At 47.1% G+C, this 19,763-nt stretch overlaps 1 protein-coding gene across 2 annotated transcripts; it reads left to right on the forward strand.

Moving 5' to 3' along the window:
* The first annotated feature begins 6,300 nt into the window (after positions 1–6,300).
* Positions 6,301–17,793, forward strand: PSMG1 (proteasome assembly chaperone 1). 2 transcript variants are annotated; one of them, XM_077931289.1, is made up of 7 exons: positions 6,301–6,404; positions 10,714–10,811; positions 11,548–11,699; positions 12,571–12,633; positions 14,274–14,472; positions 15,856–15,992; positions 17,531–17,793. In XM_077931289.1, exons 1-7 carry the CDS (start codon positions 6,328–6,330, stop codon positions 17,600–17,602), a joined length of 798 nt encoding a protein of 265 aa, XP_077787415.1. In that variant the 5' UTR covers positions 6,301–6,327; the 3' UTR covers positions 17,603–17,793. The 2 variants fall into 2 exon arrangements, with proteins under 2 accessions (XP_077787415.1, XP_028589237.1); XM_028733404.2 differs by lacking the exon at positions 6,301–6,404 and adding an exon at positions 6,681–6,973.
* Positions 17,794–19,763: the final 1,970 nt, after the last annotated feature.

The following is a 19,763-nucleotide window of genomic DNA, read 5'->3' on the forward strand; positions in this document are numbered from 1 at the left end:
GTTCTGGGGACTTTTGTACATGTTCTGCTGCTCACATCGCTTGTGTATTAAGGTGGGAGTTTTCAGAACAAGTAGGTGTATACTGTAGGATATAATGCATATGATCTCCATTAAGAGATGGTGGCGTCACATTATGCACTAAAATTTAAGTTGTAATTACAGCTTATTTTTATTTGGGAAATTTATCAGCAATTTTTGTAAGTGGCTGTTTCTCTTTTCCATATACATTTGAAAAGCAATTGGCTTTGAATGACAATCTGGTTGTTTCATGTTAATGTTTCTGGCAGAGAGACGGTTTAACTAAGGAGGGGTCAGATAATGCATTTTTCTTTTCTTTTCTAGCTTAATGAGGCATGTATCAGGAAGTTTGGTCATTATCTGGCCTTCCAATTAATTACTGCTATTCTTACACACTATTGGCATACTGAGGCACAACCCTAACCATGTCTGTTTAAAAGTCCAATTAAATTCAATTGGCCTTACTCCCCAATACGTCTTCATAGTGTTGGGGAATCAGTGGAAATAGCTGGATGACTATGTGAGTCAGGTCCCTTGTGAATATATTTTCTGAAAACCTACTGCAAGTGTATGGAATCTGATGGTGCTGTTAGACACAAAACTCCCATGAATCTCAGCCAGCATGGCCAATGGTCAGGGATGATGGGAGTTGTAGTTCAGCGACATCTGGAGGGCCACAGGTTCCCCAGCTGTTTTACTGTGTCGTAGCTCTCATTATAGCTCAGTTAGTAGAGCATGAGACTCTTAAAATGAGGGTCTTGGGTTTGAGTTCCACGTCAGGCTACAGATGATTACATTGCAGGGAGTTGGACTAGATGGCACTCAGGGTCCCTTATGATTATAATAATAATAATAAATAATAAATTTTATTTATATCCCGCCCTCCCCAGCCGAAGCCGGGCTCAGGGCGGCTAACAACACCAAATAGTGCGACATTATAAAAACATTATAAAAATTAATTAAAATCAAGATTGATGGCAGCCATAAAGTTTTGTAAAGGTTGCCAAAGGAGGGAGTCAGGCTGCGCCCTAACCAAATGCCTGGCGGAACAACTCTGTCTTGCAGGCCCTACGGAAAGATGTCAAGTCCTGCAGGGCCCTTGTCTCTTGTGACAGAGCATTCCACCAGGTTGGAGCCGCAGCCGAAAAGGCCCTGGCTCTAGTTGAGGCCAGCCTAACCTCTCTGTGGCCTGGGACCTTCAAGGTGTTTTTGTTTGAAGACCGTAAGTTCCTCTGTGGGGCATACCAGGAGAGGCGGTCCCGTAGGTACGAGGGCCCTAGGCCGTATAGGGCTTTGAAGGTTAAAACCAGCACCTTAAACCTGATCCTGTACTCCACCGGGAGCCAGTGCAACTGGTATAGCACCGGATGAATGTGATCTCTAAGCGAAGACCCCGTAAGGAGTCTCGCTGCGGCATTCTGCACCCGCTGGAGTTTTTGGGTCAGTCTCAAGGGCAGCCCCACGTAGAGCGAGTTACAATAATCCAGTCTGGAGGTGACCGTCGCGTGGATCACAGTAGCTAGGTCAGGGCGAGAGAGGTAAGGAGCCAACTGCTTAGCTTGGCGGAGATGAAAAAATGCCGCCTTTGTAATAGCTGCAATCTGCGCCTCCATGGAGAGGGAGGTATCGAAGATTACACCCAAACTCTTAACGGACGGTGCTGGCACTAATTGCACCCCCGCAAGAGATGGGAGTTGCCCCCTCATTCCCGTATCATCCCGTCCCAGCCAGAGGACCTCTGTCTTCGAAGGATTTAACTTCAACCGGCTCCCACGTAACCATCCAGCCACAGCTTCCAAGCATCTGATCAGTGTGTCTGGGGCCGAGTCAGGATGGCCATCCATCAGCAGATAGAGTTGGGTGTCATCAGCATACTGATGGCAGCCCAGCCCAAAACTCCGGACAAGCTGGGCGAGGGGGCGCATAAAGATGTTAAAAAGCATCGGGGAGAGAATCGCACCCTGAGGCACTCCACACACCAAGGAGTGGCGCAATGACAATTCCCCCCCAAGCGCCACCCTCTGTCCCCAACCAGAGAGAAATGAGCGCAGCCATTGAAGGACTGTGCCCTGGATCCCCACGTCGGCAAGGCGGTGGTCCAGAAGTTCGTGATCGACCATGTCAAAAGCTGCTGACAAGTCTAGAAGAATCAGCAGCCCCGACCCGCCTCGATCCAGCTGTCTACGAAGATCATCTGTTAGGGCAACCAGAGCCGTCTCGGTCCCATGACCAGCGCGGAAGCCGGACTGGAATGGATCCAGAGCCGATGTTTCATCCAGAAACCCACCAAGCTGTTCAGCAACCGCTCTCTCAATCACCTTACCCAGGAACGGAAGATTCGAAACCGGGCGGTAATTGGATAGATCTAAAGGATCTAATGATGTTTTCTTTAAGAGCGGGCGCACCACTGCCTCCTTCAGTTCCCCTGGGAATGTCCCCGTGCCAAGGGACAAATTGATGATATCCCCCAGGAGAGCCCGCACCTCGTCTGGACACGCTCTAATCAGCCAAGACGGGCACGGGTCAAGAGGACAGGTGGTGGGCTTTCCAGCTCGGAGGAGTCTGTCCACATCGGCTGGGGATATCCGGTCGAAGTGGTCCAATACTGGACCCAAGGACAGTCGAGGGGCCTCCAATTCCTTTATTGTATCCAAATTGGCAGGGAGGTCATGGCGGAGCAACAAGACCTTCTCCGCAAAAAAGCTCGCAAATGCCTCACAGCTGTGTGTCAAATTGTTATTTAAATTTGGCTGTCCTTCGAGGGACGTTAAAGACCGAATTATACTAAATAATTGTGCCGGGCGAGAGCTAGCGGATGCAATGGAGGCCGAGAAGTAGGACTTCTTAGCGGCCTTCACAGCCATCTCGTAGGTTTTCATAAAAACCCTATAAGATGTTCTTGAAGCTCCGTCACGGGCACGCCGCCATACTCGCTCTAGCCGTCTGAGGTCCCGCTTCATTTTCCGGAGCTCCTCGGTAAACCAGGGAGCCCGGTTTCTGCCAGGAGATGGGTATTCCAGCCCTCAACAAGCTCAGTCAATGAGTCGCCAGGGGGAGAAAGGTCCCGCAAGGCTTGACGGAATCTATCAGGGTCCATCAGCCTCTGCGGGCGAGCCCAAATCGGCTCGCCACCTAAGCAGGGTGGGGGTGGAACGTCAATCCTGGCTTTCAGAGCGTAGTGATCAGACCATGGCACCTTCATCGAAGGACACATGATCACATCTATACCAGCGCCAAAGATCAAATCCAGCGTGTGGCCTGCTTGATGTGTGGGGCCCGAAACAAACTGGGAGAGCCCTAGTGTCGCCATGGAAGACACCAGGTCCAGAGCCTGTGAGGAGGGAGTGGCATCAGCATGGATGTTGAAGTCCCCCAATACCAATAGGTTAGGGAACTCCAAGGCCCAGCCGGCCACCGCCTCCAGCAGGCCTGACAGGGTGGCTGCTGGTGCGCTAGGTGGCCGGTACACCAGCCAGACAGCCAAGCTCACCTTGGAGCCCCACACTAGGCCAACACATTCAATGCCGGGGATCGATGGCGATGGTAGAGCCCTGAAAGAACAATCTTCCCGGATTAATAATGCCACCCCTCCCCCCCGGCCCACAGTCCGCGACTGGTGGAGGACGGAGAAACCCGGGGGCGCCATCTCTCGTAAAGTAACAGTATCCCCTTCGCGCACCCAGGTCTCCGTCACACAAGCCAGGTCGACCCCCTGCGAGATGAACCCCCTGCGAGATGAACATGTTGCCTTAATCTCCAGTTAAGTGAGGAGCTGAGCAATTATTATTGATCCATAGCAATTCAGAAATCTGGGGAAGCAGCGTGTTCACAAACGACTTTTAGGATAGCTGAAAGTTGCTGAAAGACTGAAATGTAACAGAACTATAGATCAGAACATCTACTAGATCTTAACTTAGAACTACAGGGCATCACTGAACAATTGGCTTTAAGAACAGCAGTGTGGATTACACACAGATGCCTTGAACCTATGGGAGGTTAGGGCAGTAATACATGACACTTGGGATGAAACATTTCCTTGACCTACTTCTTCATGATGACAACTTGTTTTCTTAAAAATAAAAATAAGCCTTTGTAAACTTTACCAGCAAAGGTCCAGATAGTTAAAGCTATGGTTTTCCCAGTAGTGATGTATGGAAGTGAGAGCTGGACCATGAAGAAGGCTGATCGCCGAAGAATTGATGCTTTTGAATTATGGTGCTGGAGAAGACTCTTGAGAGTCCCATGGACTGCAAGAAGATCAAATGTATCCATTCTTAAGGAAATCAGCCCTGAGTGCTCACTGGAAGGACAGATCCTGAAGCTGAGGCTCCAATACTTTGGCCACCTCATGAGAAGAGAAGACTCCCTGGAAAAGACCCTGGTGTTGGGAAAGATGGAGGGCACAAGGAGAAGGGGACGACAGAGGACAAGATGGTTGGACAGTGTTCTCGAAGCTACCAGCATGAGTCTGACCAAACTGCGGGAGGCAGTGGAAGACAGGAGTGCCTGGCGTGCTCTGGTCCATGGGGTCATGAAGAGTCGGACATGACTAAACGACTAAACAACAAAGTTTTTAAAGTATATCAACTCAAAATAAAAATGCAAGGGTCAAAGAATATAAAGCAAATGTGAGCTCCTAGAAATTGTCTAAAATGACTGCACTCCAGTTGTGGCAAGTATCAGAACACAGTAATTCTTCCCGTTTTCCACTGGAGTACTTTGACTCACTGCTAGGACCTCTAGTGGTAGTTTACAGATTTTTATTATACAAGTCAGGGTTGGGAAACTTCAACTGAGGGGGCAAAATGTGGCCCTCCAGGCCTCACTGACTCTGAATGGTCTACCTGACAGCAGACATGACAATATTCAGAATACACCCAATTTAAACCCTTCCTGGTATCTAATGTGCCATTTTAAGTTTCATTTCCTTACATTATATCCCAACTTTTCCCATTATGGAAGCCAAGATTGTATACATATTGATCATCGAGGTCTCCTAGCCAGTGACTGGATCCAGACTTACAAGGTGATGCCTTCATGTGCCATCAGGACATACTCTTATTATTTGGGAGTAGTTCTACAAATCTTACACATGCATGACAAACTGGCATCTTGATTCCCAAAACACAGTGCTTTGCGTGATGTTGATGCTTGTGTGTTGCAGGATTGCTCTCTTGGGTCTTCTGTGCATGTGTAGCTGTTGCACAAGCATGGCTGTGCAGATTCAAGACGAGCTCCCACACAAAGTTTTCCATGGGGTAGGAAGGGGGGGTGAGTAAGAGGATGATACTGAGCTAGTTCTTTAATACAAAGAGTCAGGGCCTAAAGTGATTGCTTATGGGCTGTACTTCAACTTGGATTCCACATGGCCAACTGCTGTGTTGTTTTACTGGGGTGCCACTTTTAAATGATGAATATATGTATTTGCTGCCTTGAGCACTATTCTGTTGGAAAGGTTGTGGGAAATTTATTAAGGAGATAAATATACCATATTTTCCTGTGTACAAGACTAGGTTTCCCCCCAAAAAAATAATGTCAAAAATTAGGGGGCATCTTATACTCTGGGCCACCTCCCTCCATTTCCTTAAATCTGAGTCCCCCAAAATAGGGGGCGTCTTATAGACACAAAAATACAGTGTTATTGTTTAGTCGTGTCCGACTCTTCGTGACCCCATGGACCAGAGCACACCAGGCACTCCTGTCTTCCACTGCCTCCCGCAGCTTGGTCAAACTCATGTTTGTAGCTTCGAGAACAGTCCAACCATCTCGTCCTGTCGTCCCCTTCTCCTTGTGCCCTCAATCTTTCCCAACATCAGGGTCTTTTCCAGGGAGTCTTCTCTTCTCATGAGGTGGCCAAAGTATTGGAGCCTCAGCTTCAGGATCTGTCCTTCCAGTGAGCACTTAGGGCTGATTTCCTTAAGAATGGATAGGTACAGTAGATATAATCTAAAACCAGGTACTGTACTATGATTGGAATGGCAGTAGAATTCAAAACAAAGGTGTTTCTTCCTTCCACTACAATTCTATTATTCTATGGCTTAGAATAAGTTAGACCACAGAGCCTAGGACTTGCCGATCAGAAGGTCGGTGGTTCGAATCCCGACGGGGTGAGCTCTGTTGCTCGGTCTCTGCTCCTACCAACCTAGCAGCTTGAAAGCACGTCAAAGTGTAAGTAGATAAATAGGTACTGCTCTGGCAGGAAGGTAAACGGCGTTTCTGTGTGCTGCTCTAGTTCGCCATAAGTGGCTTAGTCATGCTGGCCACATGACCCAGAAGCTGTACATCGGCTCCCTCGGCCAATAAAGCGAGATGAGCGCCGCAACCCCAGAGTCGGCCACGACTGGACCTAATGGTCAGGAGTCCCTTTACCTTTACCTTAAAACAAAGTAAGCAGAAGTAGCAAATATTTAAAGAACCAGAAGGGAAGGTTGAGGGAAGTCACGGGGTGGGGGGGTGGAGATTTGGAATCATTTATTTTTCCTTTATTGCTTATGATGTTTATGTTGAATATAAAACTGTAAAACCTAATTTTTAAAAAACCCCTACACTGCTGCTGCTGCTGCCGGGTAAGGCGGGGCTTCGCTCGCAGGCTTCGCGGGAGAGGGGCAGGGCCCTCCCTGCCGAACCCGACGGGCCTCCGCCCCAAAGAAGCGCGCTCCTCCACGGAGGCGACCTGAGCGAGCACACGGCCCGGGCCGCCCGCCCTTCCTTCCTTGCCGGTCGCTGTGACCCGGAAGGGCTCCCAGCGCGTGTCGCGGCGGGCAGGCGGGCTGAGCGAAGCGGCCGCTCTTACTTGGGCTGCCCGGGGGGAGATGATGGCCACGTTCTTCGGCGAGGTGGTGGCGCCTCCGTCCCGCGCTGGCGACGACGACGACGACGAGGAGGAGGCGGCGGCCCTGGAGCGCGAGGAGACGCCGGAAGATCGCGAGATTCGCCAGCAGCTGGAGAAGAAAAGGTGGCGTCCGGGGCGGGCGGGAGGCAGAGGAGGCGCTTGCAAACCAGGCACGAGGAGGAATGGGAAAGGCTCCGGCAGAGTCGAGGCTCTCAGCTCCTGCGGGGGGACACACACACACAACCCCCCCAAAACATTCGGGGGGGGGGCACTTCTGGGCATGTGAAGAGTGCCTTCTTGCCGCAGCGAAATCATTGCTGCTTTCCCTTAGGCAGGTGGGCGAGACCCTTCAGCCGGAGGCGGGAACCCAACCTCCGCTGAAGTAACCTAGCCTAGAATGGTTGTCAGTGACTTTAGAGTTAATTGAACTTGATATGTGCATTTGTTATATCCCTTCTTTCGTTCTAGTCTAGTGGCGGATAGACTGCCATCTAGGCACTGGCCAGGCCCAGAGGGGGAGGGCTATGCCATGTCTCTTCAGAATGTGTTGTGTGGTTGCCAGTGCAATAGGTGTGAACACCTGATGCCATCGCCCTTCCCCTTTGGGGGAGTAATGCGAATCTACTTGCCTCAACCTTTTGGGGCTGTTGCTCTGTGACAGATGTGGGTAACCTTTGGCCCTCCAGATGTGGCTGAACTGTAGCTCCCATCAGACACAGCCAGGGAGTTGTAGTTGAACAACATCTGGATTGCCAAAATGTTCCCCCACACCTGCCCTCTGAAGTAAGGTTACCAGATTTTTTTCAATGAATCCAGGGACACTTTTCAAGGGGACTGATTTGTAAATCTGGGGACTTCCCCCTGGAAACGGGGACGTCTGGTAACCTTACTCTGAAGACAGTGATACCCAGCAGAAGTGTGGGAGAAATGACAGTTCCTGGCTTGGGTTTTGGGGGGAGATCTGTGCTTGGTTACACCTTACAAAGAGGCTCCCATACAGATGCTCCTTCATTTTACTTTTCAACTGGCAGGAGTAAAGAGAGTCTGGGGAATGGGTTAGTTTCAGTAGAATAGGACAGTATGTGGAAAAAGTTTTATAGAGGCCCTTCTTCCCCTCTATCCTCTTTGGCTGCATTGTGTAGCAACCCTCACAAACCCACGTAGGTTCCTGTAATGTTTTTAATCTTCTCTCCTTTTGATTTCCTTGCACAAATGGGTTGGGAGTCCTTTTATAGGCTATTGGCCTACTACCGTATTTTTCGCACCATAGGGCGCACCGGACCATAGGACGCACCTAGTTTTTAGGGGGGGAAATCAAGAAAAAAATCTTTCCCCCCCCCAGCCCCAAAGAGCAGCGTACAGGGTGCGCACAACCTCTCCCTGCCGGAGGGGTTGCGAGCAGCTATGGAACAAGCCAAGTTTTGGCTTCCCCTTTAGCCCCATGCAGCCTCTCCTTGCCGGGAGACGCTGCACAGGGCTAAAGAAGCCATAGCCCCATGCAGCCTCTCCTTGCGGAGGGGTTGCGCGCAGCTATGGAAGAAGGCAAGGCAGCAAGCGGGATGGATCCCACTCGCTGTTTTGCCTTCCCCTTTAGCCCCGCGCAGCCTCTCCTTGCGGAGGGGTTGCGCGCGGCTATGGAAGAAGGCAAGGCAGCGAGCGGGATGGATCCCACTCACTGTTTTGCCTTCTCCTTTAGCCCCGCGCAGCCTCTCCTTGCGGAGGGGTTGCGCGCGGCTATGGAAGAAGGCAAGGCAGCGAGCGGGATGGATCCCACTCACTGTTTTGCCTTCTCCTTTAGCCCCGCGCAGCCTCTCCTTGCGGAGGGGTTGCGCGCGGCTATGGAAGAAGGCAAGGCAGCGAGCGGGATGGATCCCACTCGCTGTTTTGCCTTCCCCTTTAGCCCCGCGCAGCCTCTCCTTGCGGAGGGGTTGCACGCGGCTATGGAAGAAGGCAAGGCAGCAAGCGGGATGGATCCCGCTCGCTTTTTGCCTTCCCCTTTAGCCCCGCGCAGCCTCTCCTTGCAGAGGGGTTGCGCGCGGCTATGGAAGAAGGCAAGGCAGCGAGCGGGATGGATCCCGCTCGCTGTTTTGCCTTCCCCTTTAGCCCCGCGCAGCCTCTCCTTGCGGAGGGGTTGCGCGCGGCTATGGAAGAAGGCAAGGCAGCAAGCAGGATGGATCCCGCTCGCTGTTTTGCCTTCCCCTTTAGCCCCGCGCAGCCTCTCCTTGCGGAGGGGTTGCGCGCGGCTATGGAAGAAGGCAAGGCAGCAAGCGGGATGGATCCCACTCGCTGTTTTGCCTTCTCCTTTAGCCCCGCGCAGCCTCTCCTTGCGGAGGGGTTGCGCGCGGCTATGGAAGAAGGCAAGGCAGCGAGCGGGATGGATCCCGCTCGCTGTTTTGCCTTCCCCTTTAGCCCCGCGCAGCCTCTCCTTGCGGAGGGGTTGCGCGCGGCTATGGAAGAAGGCAAGGCAGCAAGCAGGATGGATCCCGCTCGCTGTTTTGCCTTCCCCTTTAGCCCCGCGCAGCCTCTCCTTGCGGAGGGGTTGCGCGCGGCTATGGAAGAAGGCAAGGCAGCGAGCGGGATGGATCCCACTCGCTGTTTTGCCTTCCCCTTTAGCCCCGCGCAGCCTCTCCTTGCGGAGGGGTTGCGCGCGGCTATGGAAGAAGGCAAGGCAGCGAGCGGGATGGATCCCACTCGCTGTTTTGCCTTCTCCTTTAGCCCCGCGCAGCCTCTCCTTGCGGAGGGGTTGCGCGCGGCTATGGAAGAAGGCAAGGCAGCGAGCGGGATGGATCCCGCTCGCTGTTTTGCCTTCTCCTTTAGCCCCGCGCAGCCTCTCCTTGCGCAGGGGTTGCGCGCGGCTATGGAAGAAGGCAAGGCAGCGAGCGGGATGGATCCCGCTCGCTGTTTTGCCTTCTCCTTTAGCCCCGCGCAGCCTCTCCTTGCGGAGGGGTTGCGCGCGGCTATGGAAGAAGGCAAGGCAGCGAGCGGGATGGATCCCACTCGCTGTTTTGCCTTCTCCTTTAGCCCCGCGCAGCCTCTCCTTGCGGAGGGGTTGCGCGCGGCTATGGAAGAAGGCAAGGCAGCGAGCGGGATGGATCCCGCTCGCTGTTTTGCCTTCTCCTTTAGCCCCGCGCAGCCTCTCCTTGCGGAGGGGTTGCGCGCGGCTATGGAAGAAGGCAAGGCAGCGAGCGGGATGGATCCCACTCGCTGTTTTGCCTTCCCCTTTAGCCCTGCGCAGCCTCTCCTTGCCGGGAGATGCTGCGCAGGGCTTTCCTGGCTTTTCTGGGAGGTGGGGGAATTCCCCCACCTCCCGCAAAACCGGCAGAAGCCGCGCGCACTTTAAAAGGGCTGCACGGCTTCTCCTGGCTTTCCTGGGAGGTGGGAGAAGGGACTGATGCGGCCAGTCAGTCCCTTCTCCCTCCTGTGGAAAAGCCCGCAAGAGCGCACGGAGCTTGTGTGCGGCTCTTGGGGGCTTTTCCCGCCTGCCTCCCCCCCTGCATTCGCTCCATAGGACGCACACACATTTTCCCTTGCTTTTTAGGAGGGAAAAAGTGCGTCCTATGGTGCGAAAAATACGGTAATTGCTCTCTAGGGGTGAGTGGAGAACTAAGCTTGTAATCCTAACCCCAGTTACCTGAGACTTGAAACCCACTGAATTCTGTGGGACTTCTGAATAGACATGGTTAGGATGGCAGCCTATGCCCCTTGATCAGTGATAGTACTGTGAACACCCAGCGGATACATCTATATTTAACCTGTCTCGATTGTACAAGTAACACTTCACTGGAATGGTGCCGTTTCTTATACATCTTATCGCTCAGGGTATGTTTAACCTTGTTCTGTTTTCATTTTGTTTCTGTACTCAGGGAAGTTCACATCCTCTGGAATTCAACATCTACTGCATCTAATAACGAGCAGTTTCCTTGCTCAAAGTTCGTATTGGCTGTAGGGAATAATGCAGTAGGTAGGCAATCTGTATGTGTTCTTCATTTCAGTGTTTAACTACCTGTAAGCAGGGCATGATAGAGATGTTGAAGATTATGCATCTGCTGTTATCATTTGTAATAGTAGAACTTCCATGTAGTTGAATGTAGGAAGATTCAGGATAGACAAAATTAAGTACTTCCCTCAGCACATACTTTCACTATTGAATTTGCTCCCACAGGATGTAGTGATGATCACTAGCTTGGATGGGTTTAAAGGGGGATTAGATAAATTATCACTTTTTGATGTGTACAAAATAGTGTGCAACCTTATAATTTTTGTGTGCATGTACACTTCTTCAGATACACTGTGTATCTGAAGAAGTGTCCATGCACATGAAAGCTTATACCAGAACAAACTTAGTTGGTCTGTAAGGTGCTACTAGACAATTTTCTTATTATTATTTTTTTATGTCAACTGCATCAGACCAGCACAGCTACCTACCTGAACCTTATAATTTGTTAGGTATTTTGTAACTGAGTTTAGTAGGCATGTTTACCTTAACCCCCTCCCCTCCAGTTGAATTCTACGGAAACCAAAAATTGTTGCTTATCTTACTTTCTTTATATTTCTGTGTATATGCACTAAATAATCTACAGGGAAGCTGCCTACATAAACTGAGTAGCATCACTCCACTTCCATATAGCAATGGTGGTTACGAACAATGTGCAGAACGTAACAGTGCTATATGAAATAAATCTCATTTCTGCTTGCAGCATTCTTGTCCTCCTTTGTTTTGAATTCTGGAGGCTGGGAAGTCATAGGATCTGTCAAATTGTGGAATGAGTGGTGCAGAACATCAAATACGACCAAAGTCCTTCCAACAGATTCCTTCTGTTTGTTCTATCGGTTGATTTCAGATCCCACAGTAAGTAAGATAGAGAGTTGTCCCCAACATAGCATTAAGCACCCTGTCACTATGAGGATTTTGTCTTAGGCAGCTGTACTTTCCACCTTCTCTGCTCCCACATGCCCTCTAAATCTGTTTCAGGGATTCTCCCAACCCTGCAGAACAGATTTAGGGAGTCCCATTGCATAAGTGGAAATCCTTGCACTGACATAATGTATTCATTGGATACCTCCCAGAGCTTATGGAATCAGACTTGAGTTTGTTACTTGATGATATCTTTGTATTTAACTGATGTGGTTTGGTGCCAGAGACAGCAAAGTTAGACTGTCCAGCCCTGCACTTGTGTTTGCATTGAATCTTCTTGCCTATCCTTGTGTTTAAGAATTAGAACACCAGCAGTCTGCGCTCATTCAAGTGCTTTTGGACAGTCACATGCTTTCATATTAGCTACATAGTATACATAACTTTAGATGTGGCCTTTAGTGCTTTGTAAGGAATGAGAGATTGTAATATGGTATTCCTTCTTACAAACACATGCAGCCCCTTTAAACTGACTTAGCCTAGACTTGCATGCAAACCATGTGCTCCACCACCATTCAGTTACAGCCTCTTCCTTTTGTCTTATTGGTCAGTGAAGAAAGAGCCTTACAGTAACAATTGTTGTCTGTGGGTGTGTCCATTGTAGGATTAGCCAAGATCAAGTGTGATGTGCAGCACAATCCTATGGACGTTTATTCCCCAAGTTCCACTGTCTTTAGTGGAGCCCCCTGGAAAGTGCCTGTGAGATTACAGCTTTCGGTTATCATAATTACTTTTCATGTTATATATATATATTAACATAGTTCTGTTTAAAATTCATGAAGCATTTATGACTGTTCTGTCATTTCAGGTTTTATTGTGCCAGTGCAGTTGTTACGTGGCAGAGGACCAGCAGTTTCAGTGGCTTGAAAAGGTAAGAAGTGGAAGAAATCGGGATACAAAGCAGTGTTAGAAACTGAAATATGAAAGCTAGGAGCTAAGTGGCACCATAATCCTAGGTTATGGGCACAACAACAGAATGTCTAGGCACACTTTTTTATAACAAGAATACAAAGTGAAAATGAATGAACTGCAGCTAAAATATTATGTTTATTTTTCACATGGTCTTAATATTCTTAAGAGGGTCTCTTCTCCAGTCTTCAGAGAGTAACTGGAAGTGGGGAGGCAGAAAAATGTCCTCCTTTCCTTCCACTCTGCAGTTTTAATCTGAAATCTTAGGCGCAGTACTGCGCCCAGAGCTCAGAAACCATGTGCGCTAATGAAATTCCCTGTCACAAAATGCACCTAGAACAATAGGAGTTTCAAGCCCTGATACAAAGTGCAAGGGTGAAAGAGTCCCCTTGTTTTGTGAGTCCATACTGTGGATACGAGAAGTAATGGGTCTAAGATTCTGGGCTGCAGTCTTATACATACTTATCTTGGAATAAGTCTCACTCAATTCCATAGGACGTACTTCAGAGTAAACTTATATAGGATTGCACTGTAAATAAATGTATTGCTGATTTGTTCACGGGTCATTGTATGTCTGTTTTACTGGGTAAAACATTGACATAATGTATCAAGGGCCAAACAGTAAGAATAATTGTTTACCAGTCAGCATCCTAAAAGGAATATTGGTTGGAATTGTTATTCAGCTTTGCCAATCATTGTTGTTGTTAGTGATATTGCACCCTTTCTTCAAGGCTCCCAAAGTGACATATATAGTTCTTTCCTTCCTCATTTTAACCCCTCAACAACCTTTTGAGAGGGGTTGGGCTAAAAGATCGTGACAGGCCCAAGGCCACCCAGTGAACTTTGTGGCTGAGTGGGAATTTGAATCCTGGTCTCCCAAGTCCTAGTCTGACACTTACCGTAACTGTGTTGAATCCAGCCTGTTGCAAACAGAAATCCTCTGTGTCATCTTCTGAACGGAGGAGGATATTGCCTACAAAAGCTGATAAGCTCCTTTTCAGCACACTTGCTCAGAGGCCTTTTGACACTTTGACTTTGGTGCATTGGCATCTGTTCCTCGAAAAAGAATATATGATGTTGCATAGGACATCTTCAAACTGGCATTGCTCCTTAGACTGTACAAGATAGTGTAGATCATGGTGCTGTGGCATTTCTCCAATCTGGGATTCAGTTATGGGCTGAAGGCCTATGGGTGTGTGAATTACAGGGACTGAATGTACCGACGAAGTCAATTAAATTGCAGAGAAAGCTTCTGCAGATTCATTGTGTCTCTCAGGTGCCACAGCACTCATGCTGCTACAGACACTAGTAGAACAAACCTTTACAAATCTACTCAGAAATAAGCCCCCTTGATTTCAATGAGGCTTACTCGGGAGGAGGGAGTGTAAGACTGTGGCCCAAAGGTTGATTGACCAGCAGTGGTATGAGTGCCATGTTGCCGTTGCTGCTTCGCATATTTGCCTTAAGGGTTGATATCACGGGGAAGAACCACAATAGTGCTGGAGGCTCCTGTAACACTGCTGGTATGTGTGAATTGGCTCCAGCACCGCTATTCATCTGGAATTTGTCGCACTTAAATCGGGATTTACATTTTCATCCTAGGTTTTTGGATGCATGCAGAAGACGGATTTGCAAGTGCTTGTTCTTTCAACGTGCTCTGTTACGGAATATAAAACAACAGAATCAACTCTAACACTTCCTTCTCCTTTTCTGAAAGCATTAAAGACAAGCACGTTCAAAGATAAAGTCTGTTGTTCACTACTAGAGCAGCCAAATATTGCACGGGACCTCCCTGCTGCAGGTATTTAACAGTGCAAAACCTTAAGCTGAATAAATGTCTATAGTGGTACCTCAGCTATGAAGTGTCCTGCTCAAGGAGGGATTCACCTGGCACCAACTTTGCTGTCTTTTAGGCACCAAGCAAAAACCCCTTTTGATGCTTCCAGGCATTTAAAAAACATTTTTACCATTTTCATATATATATATATATATATATATATATATATATATATATATAGCCTTTCATACTATTAATGATGCACTTTATAAGCTGGTTGTTTTTATCAAACCATTGATTAAAGGTGGTTTGTATATTGTCCTGGAATAAATAAGTATAATGTTGAGGCTGCTTTTTATCTGGTCTTGAATGACTGGTGGATGTTCTCTCAGTGGGAGCTAATAGTTACGAAAGAGCTGGATAATTTTCCTTCAGTCTTTTGCATGGGAAAGCCAGAAATGGAAGGTGACCCATGAATGTGCAAGCACAAGCCCTAGCAGAGGAGATGGGTGTGCTGTGAATCAACAAAAGCAATTTATTTGGGGTGGGGGAGAGCAACAGGTCAGAGTGAATTGCACTTTTGCTGGAAGGTTGAAGGCACTAATGTGGAGCAATTAATCTGCTGCCTGGCAGGAATGTGTGCTGTTTGCCTCCACTTTTTATGTTGTTTTTTAAAAGAAAATGAACAAATATTGCAAAAATGCCAGAAATATTTGGAATTTTCTCCTCCAAAGGGAGCTTACTACAGCTAGTGTTGCCCTTGTAATTTTTCACTGTTGGGGGAAGTGCGGAGCATGTAACAAGAAGTTGGCTGGAATTCCATTCAGACTGATGATGGGCACCAATAGAATTGTTCTCCTCAATATCATAAGATATTCTGCTGCTACAGCAAGTGGCAATAGTGGCACCAGCTGGCTTTATAAAATGTGTTTTATTGGCAAAGCAACAGCTTTACACCATCTACCCAGGCAGGAACAAATGATTTGCTTAATAGACTAGAGGAAAGCTGCAATCGCATTGTGCATTGCAAATCCTGCATGGAGCAGAAAGCTGGGCTTGATGACCTCTGTGGACCCTTACAACACTGGTTCTGTGACACTGCCTTGCACATTGCGTTAAGGCTATGGAACTCTGACCTAGAGTGTTGGTTGGCCTTTTTTTTCTCATGACATGCTCCCAGAAAAAAAAGTTGTTAGCATGTGTGATTCGTTGTGGGTTACTTACAATATGCTTGCAGAAAACAATAAGGTGCTGTTTTTTAATGTATGATTCATTTTGATCAACTGAGCATGTTGCTGATTTATTACCACTGCAAAAGCAGATTACTAGTCTCTCTCTCTCTCTCTCTCTCTCTCTCTCTCTCTCTCTCTCCCCCCCCCCCCCCCATGTCTCCTGAATTGTGCCTAGTTCTCAGTTACTGTCAGGTGTGGCAGATCCCTGCAGTGCTTTATCAGTGTTACACTGATATCATCAAACTGGATTTGGTAACAATTGAAGCTTTCGAGCCCTTGCTATCTTCCAGAATCCTGAAGGGTTTGGTGAAGGTAAGGTTCAATTATTAAGCCTGTATGGGCCTTATTTCAGCTTGCCTGTCTGCAGACTTGTCACTATAACAGCTGCTGTGAAGGGACCTAAGAGGAGGCCAGCTGGATCAGACCAAAAGCCCATCTAATTCAGCTGTTATCACAGTAGCCAATCAGGTGCCTACAGGAAGCCAGCAAGCTGGACCAAACTTCAACAGCACTCTCCAGAAACTAGTATTCAGAGACGTAAGGACACTTGACTTAAATGTTTCTTTATGTAAAGTATTTCTTGGCAATTACAATAATTAAGGATTCAATTCCCAGAAGGGCCACTTTGTTGTATTTGTGGGTACGAACCCTGAAGCATCCCAGCAACATTGTATTGCTTTTGAGTCACTTCCATGGTACTGAAATTTTCTGCCTCTGGGCGTTAGGAAAGGAGCTGTGAATGCAGATTAGGGATTACTGTGTGTCAGGGGTTTCCCTTGTTGAGTGCTTAAAACATTTGCTTAGCTGCTTGTTTGACTTTGTGAGATGCTGTCTTTGACTTTGATTCACAGCTGGTCGGGATATAAATTGGTTTACATTGAGGTTTTTTTTTTTTTTTTTTTACTTTAATTGGTTTTTCTCCTCTCATGATTGAACCTAGGCAACAATCCAGGGTTTGTGTTGGAAATCCATACTTAGGTCATGTTTGAAAACTACCTATATCATTATCCATGCACTTTGTAATTCAAAGGATAAAAGCTTGTTACTGCTTCCTACCATAGGCCACATAACAGAATAATTTAGAGTTAGCCACACCTGCCAACAAATGTCTATTTTTACACCAGTTTCAACTGCTGTTGCTTCTGAAGAATCCTGGGAACTGTAGTTTGGTAAACAGACTACAAATTCTCTGTTTGAGTTTTCTAGCCCACTTGCAGAACTACGGTTTTCAGGCTTCCCCAGGACAGAGGGAATGACTGTTAACCAGTTAGTGTCTCTTGTGTAGAAATGCCCTTGGAACAAAGATCTAACAACTATTTCAAAATGAGTGGCACTCAGCTTGGCTTGCACAAAATGTCTTGCAACATAAAACAGTCAGTACAATCACCATTCAGTGCGAGCAAGAAATGAAATTAAGGTCACAGGTAGGCTGTGCTGTTATGTGTTGCTTTTCCTCCTCCTTTGTACCCATAGGATGACTTCTAGAGTTGTCCTCAAGCTGTAGAGAAAAATCTGTGATAATCCAGTCTTAAATGTAAACTTTAACTCAAAACATTGCTGGGTTTTTTGAATCCTGGAGCTCTTGCAGAAACTGCAGCTTTTAAAAAACAACAACACAAAAAGTTAATGGTTTTTGCCCTGTGCTTCCTTTGCTTAGTTGAGTTTGCTTTGGTTTAATGTAAATGGTTGTCCTGGAACAGAATATGGATGCTACATTTCATATGTAGTATGCAAAGGGTTGTGTGTGTTTGTTTTGAAAAGTTGGGTGGCCAAGAATAAGGAAATACGATAGGCAGTTATTAATGCATTCTTATCTTTACTGGATTTTTTTTCTATTTTCTTTTACCCAGGACATTTCAAGCAGCACAGAAATATTGAGAAAAGTGGTGACAACAAATGAAATTGATAACATCTACACTTAAAATGGAGAATTATCTTGGATACTTTCAAACTCCAGTATTTTGTCAACTGCAGCTACTTTGCCTGGAAGCATTTGGGACTTGTAGTTGTTCCTTTAGAAGTGGAATGTGTTATCTTTTGTACCATATGCTGACTGTTGTGGGGTGTTACCAGCTAAAATGAATTAAAAGATGACGTTTTTATTTTTCACAAACTCAAGCCACTTTTTATTTTTGCCATGAACAAAGGCAACTCCTTACATTCTTCCACCAGTAATCAAATCTATATTTTAATGCAGCAAAATAATTTTAGTGGATGTGGCAAAGCCTCTGTCTGTAATTGACTGAGTTGGCCTCCTACCACAGAAGCAGGGCAGGCAGCAAAGTCTGTGGATGCTGTTAGTCGAAGTGCTTAGGTACTAGAGATAGGCAAGGCAGGCAAAATAGTCTAATAAGATGCAAGGACATAGTAAGCAAGAACCTGATGACTGAGAAGGCAGGAGGCTAAGGAAGGCTTAGGAGAAGAGGGTGGGACTTTTAAGAGAAAGTGGCCCAGAGGAATTTCTTTGTCGGGGAGGAAAAGAAGTAAAATGGTGAGAATGGACAGGTAGGTAGAGTGGCCACTTACATTTCCTCTTTTTTGGCAATGTTTATCACCAAAGAAGAAGACACAGATTTGCATAAGCTAATTTACGTGTGTAGATTTAGAAACAGTTGATACCTTTTCAAAAGAAAAAAAGGATCCGTCCCACAATAGCAAGGAAGATTGACCTGTGCATTTGTTCAGTCTGTTTTCTAGATGTAAAATATAGATGGGCAACTTCAAGGCCCCTATTCTTCCTTTTTTGTGTTATATATCTTTATAAACTGGACTTCGATCAGACGGCCATGCAAAATAGAGAACTCCTTCTGATTGAAGCTTTTCCTCTGTAAAGAAGTACCTGTGTCAACACTATAGATAGGACACCAGCTCAGGGACAGGAATTGCAAAGTGTGGAATAGCTAATGTTGCTTGAAATAGCCCGTTAAACCTCTGTCTGCAGGCTTCTATAACTGTACAGAACAACTTTACCTTGTTATTTAATAGCCAGTTACGTTTTTCAGTTACATCGCTTTCAAATAATAAAACCTTCTTATACTAAGAAATTGTCCCATGAAGCTTGTTTTGCCCTTTTGAAATTCTGCACTTTCCTGCCTTAGATGGTAGCTGCAAAGAGAACATAGGTGTCCATAAGCAGCACAAAGTGTGGGATCTGGAGCTGAGTTAGGGAGCTGTTGACTCAACAAGGCTGCAGAGAAGACTGAGAAAGCAGTGTCCTCACTGCCAGTCTCTCTTTACTCCTGTTCTTGGTCACTTACGGTTGCATCATCTTCCTTTCAAGGAAGCTGCTAAGGATAAAACATTCTGGACAATCAAACAGGTTGGTCTTGCTCACTCAGGGATTCCCCCTGGGTTTACTGCCTCTCTCCGCCCTGAGGCTCAGGAAGCAAAGGTGGAGAATCTGGGTGTGGCTTGGGTATGGTCAGATGGCCTAGAAGGGATCCAGGTGAGACAACCATCTTGAGGCACTTTAGGACCACCTTGAGACTTCCAGGACTGCTAGGTTTCTCCCTAGGGTCCCACCCTGCCTCTTCAGAGGAGGCTTCTCCAAGGTCTGCAGTGGGCAGGATCCCAAAAAGATGTGACTTGCCTTTCAAATAAAGACTGTGAGCCTGCCATGAACCTGTTAGACTGGGAACATTTTTCTGCACCTTGTCTTGAACCTTATGGAGGGGGGCCAGTGAATGTTCTACATTAGTAATTATGGATGGAATTCAATATTGTTCTAAGACAATTGTTCCATTGGTGCTCATTTGATGGAACCACCTCCCCTCTCCTCCCTGCACACTGTTCTGGGGGTTCTCTCAACACACACACACACACACCAGTTGGGGCGGGGGCATGTGCAGGGGGAGGAGAGATGGGAAAGCCCGTCATCCTGCTATTCTTAATACTGCTCATCACAAGACCATGAGGCAATTTACAACCTAAAATACAAAGGTCAATAAATATAGGTATGGTGTAAAAATCAAAACAGTCAGGTTTTTTTAGATTGTAAGCAACAACAACAAGCTACTCTGGGGGCTTTAAGCAAGCAAACAAAACACGTATTTTCCTTTCGGAGATCATAACAATTGGGACACA

Source organism: Podarcis muralis, chromosome 1, assembly GCF_964188315.1.
Source record: "Podarcis muralis chromosome 1, rPodMur119.hap1.1, whole genome shotgun sequence".
Taxonomy (NCBI): Eukaryota; Metazoa; Chordata; class Lepidosauria; order Squamata; family Lacertidae; genus Podarcis; species Podarcis muralis.

Bases quoted from the DNA above. Each gene is read 5' to 3' on its own strand.
- PSMG1 (XM_028733404.2), top strand. From the start codon at position 6,831: ATGATGGCCACGTTCTTCGGCGAGGTGGTGGCGCCTCCGTCCCGCGCT. The intron at 6,974-10,713 runs GTGGCGTCCGGG...TTCTGTACTCAG, and splicing joins CAGCAGCTGGAGAAGAAAAG to GGAAGTTCACATCCTCTGGA. The intron at 15,993-17,530 runs GTAAGGTTCAAT...TCTTTTACCCAG, and splicing joins TCCTGAAGGGTTTGGTGAAG to GACATTTCAAGCAGCACAGA.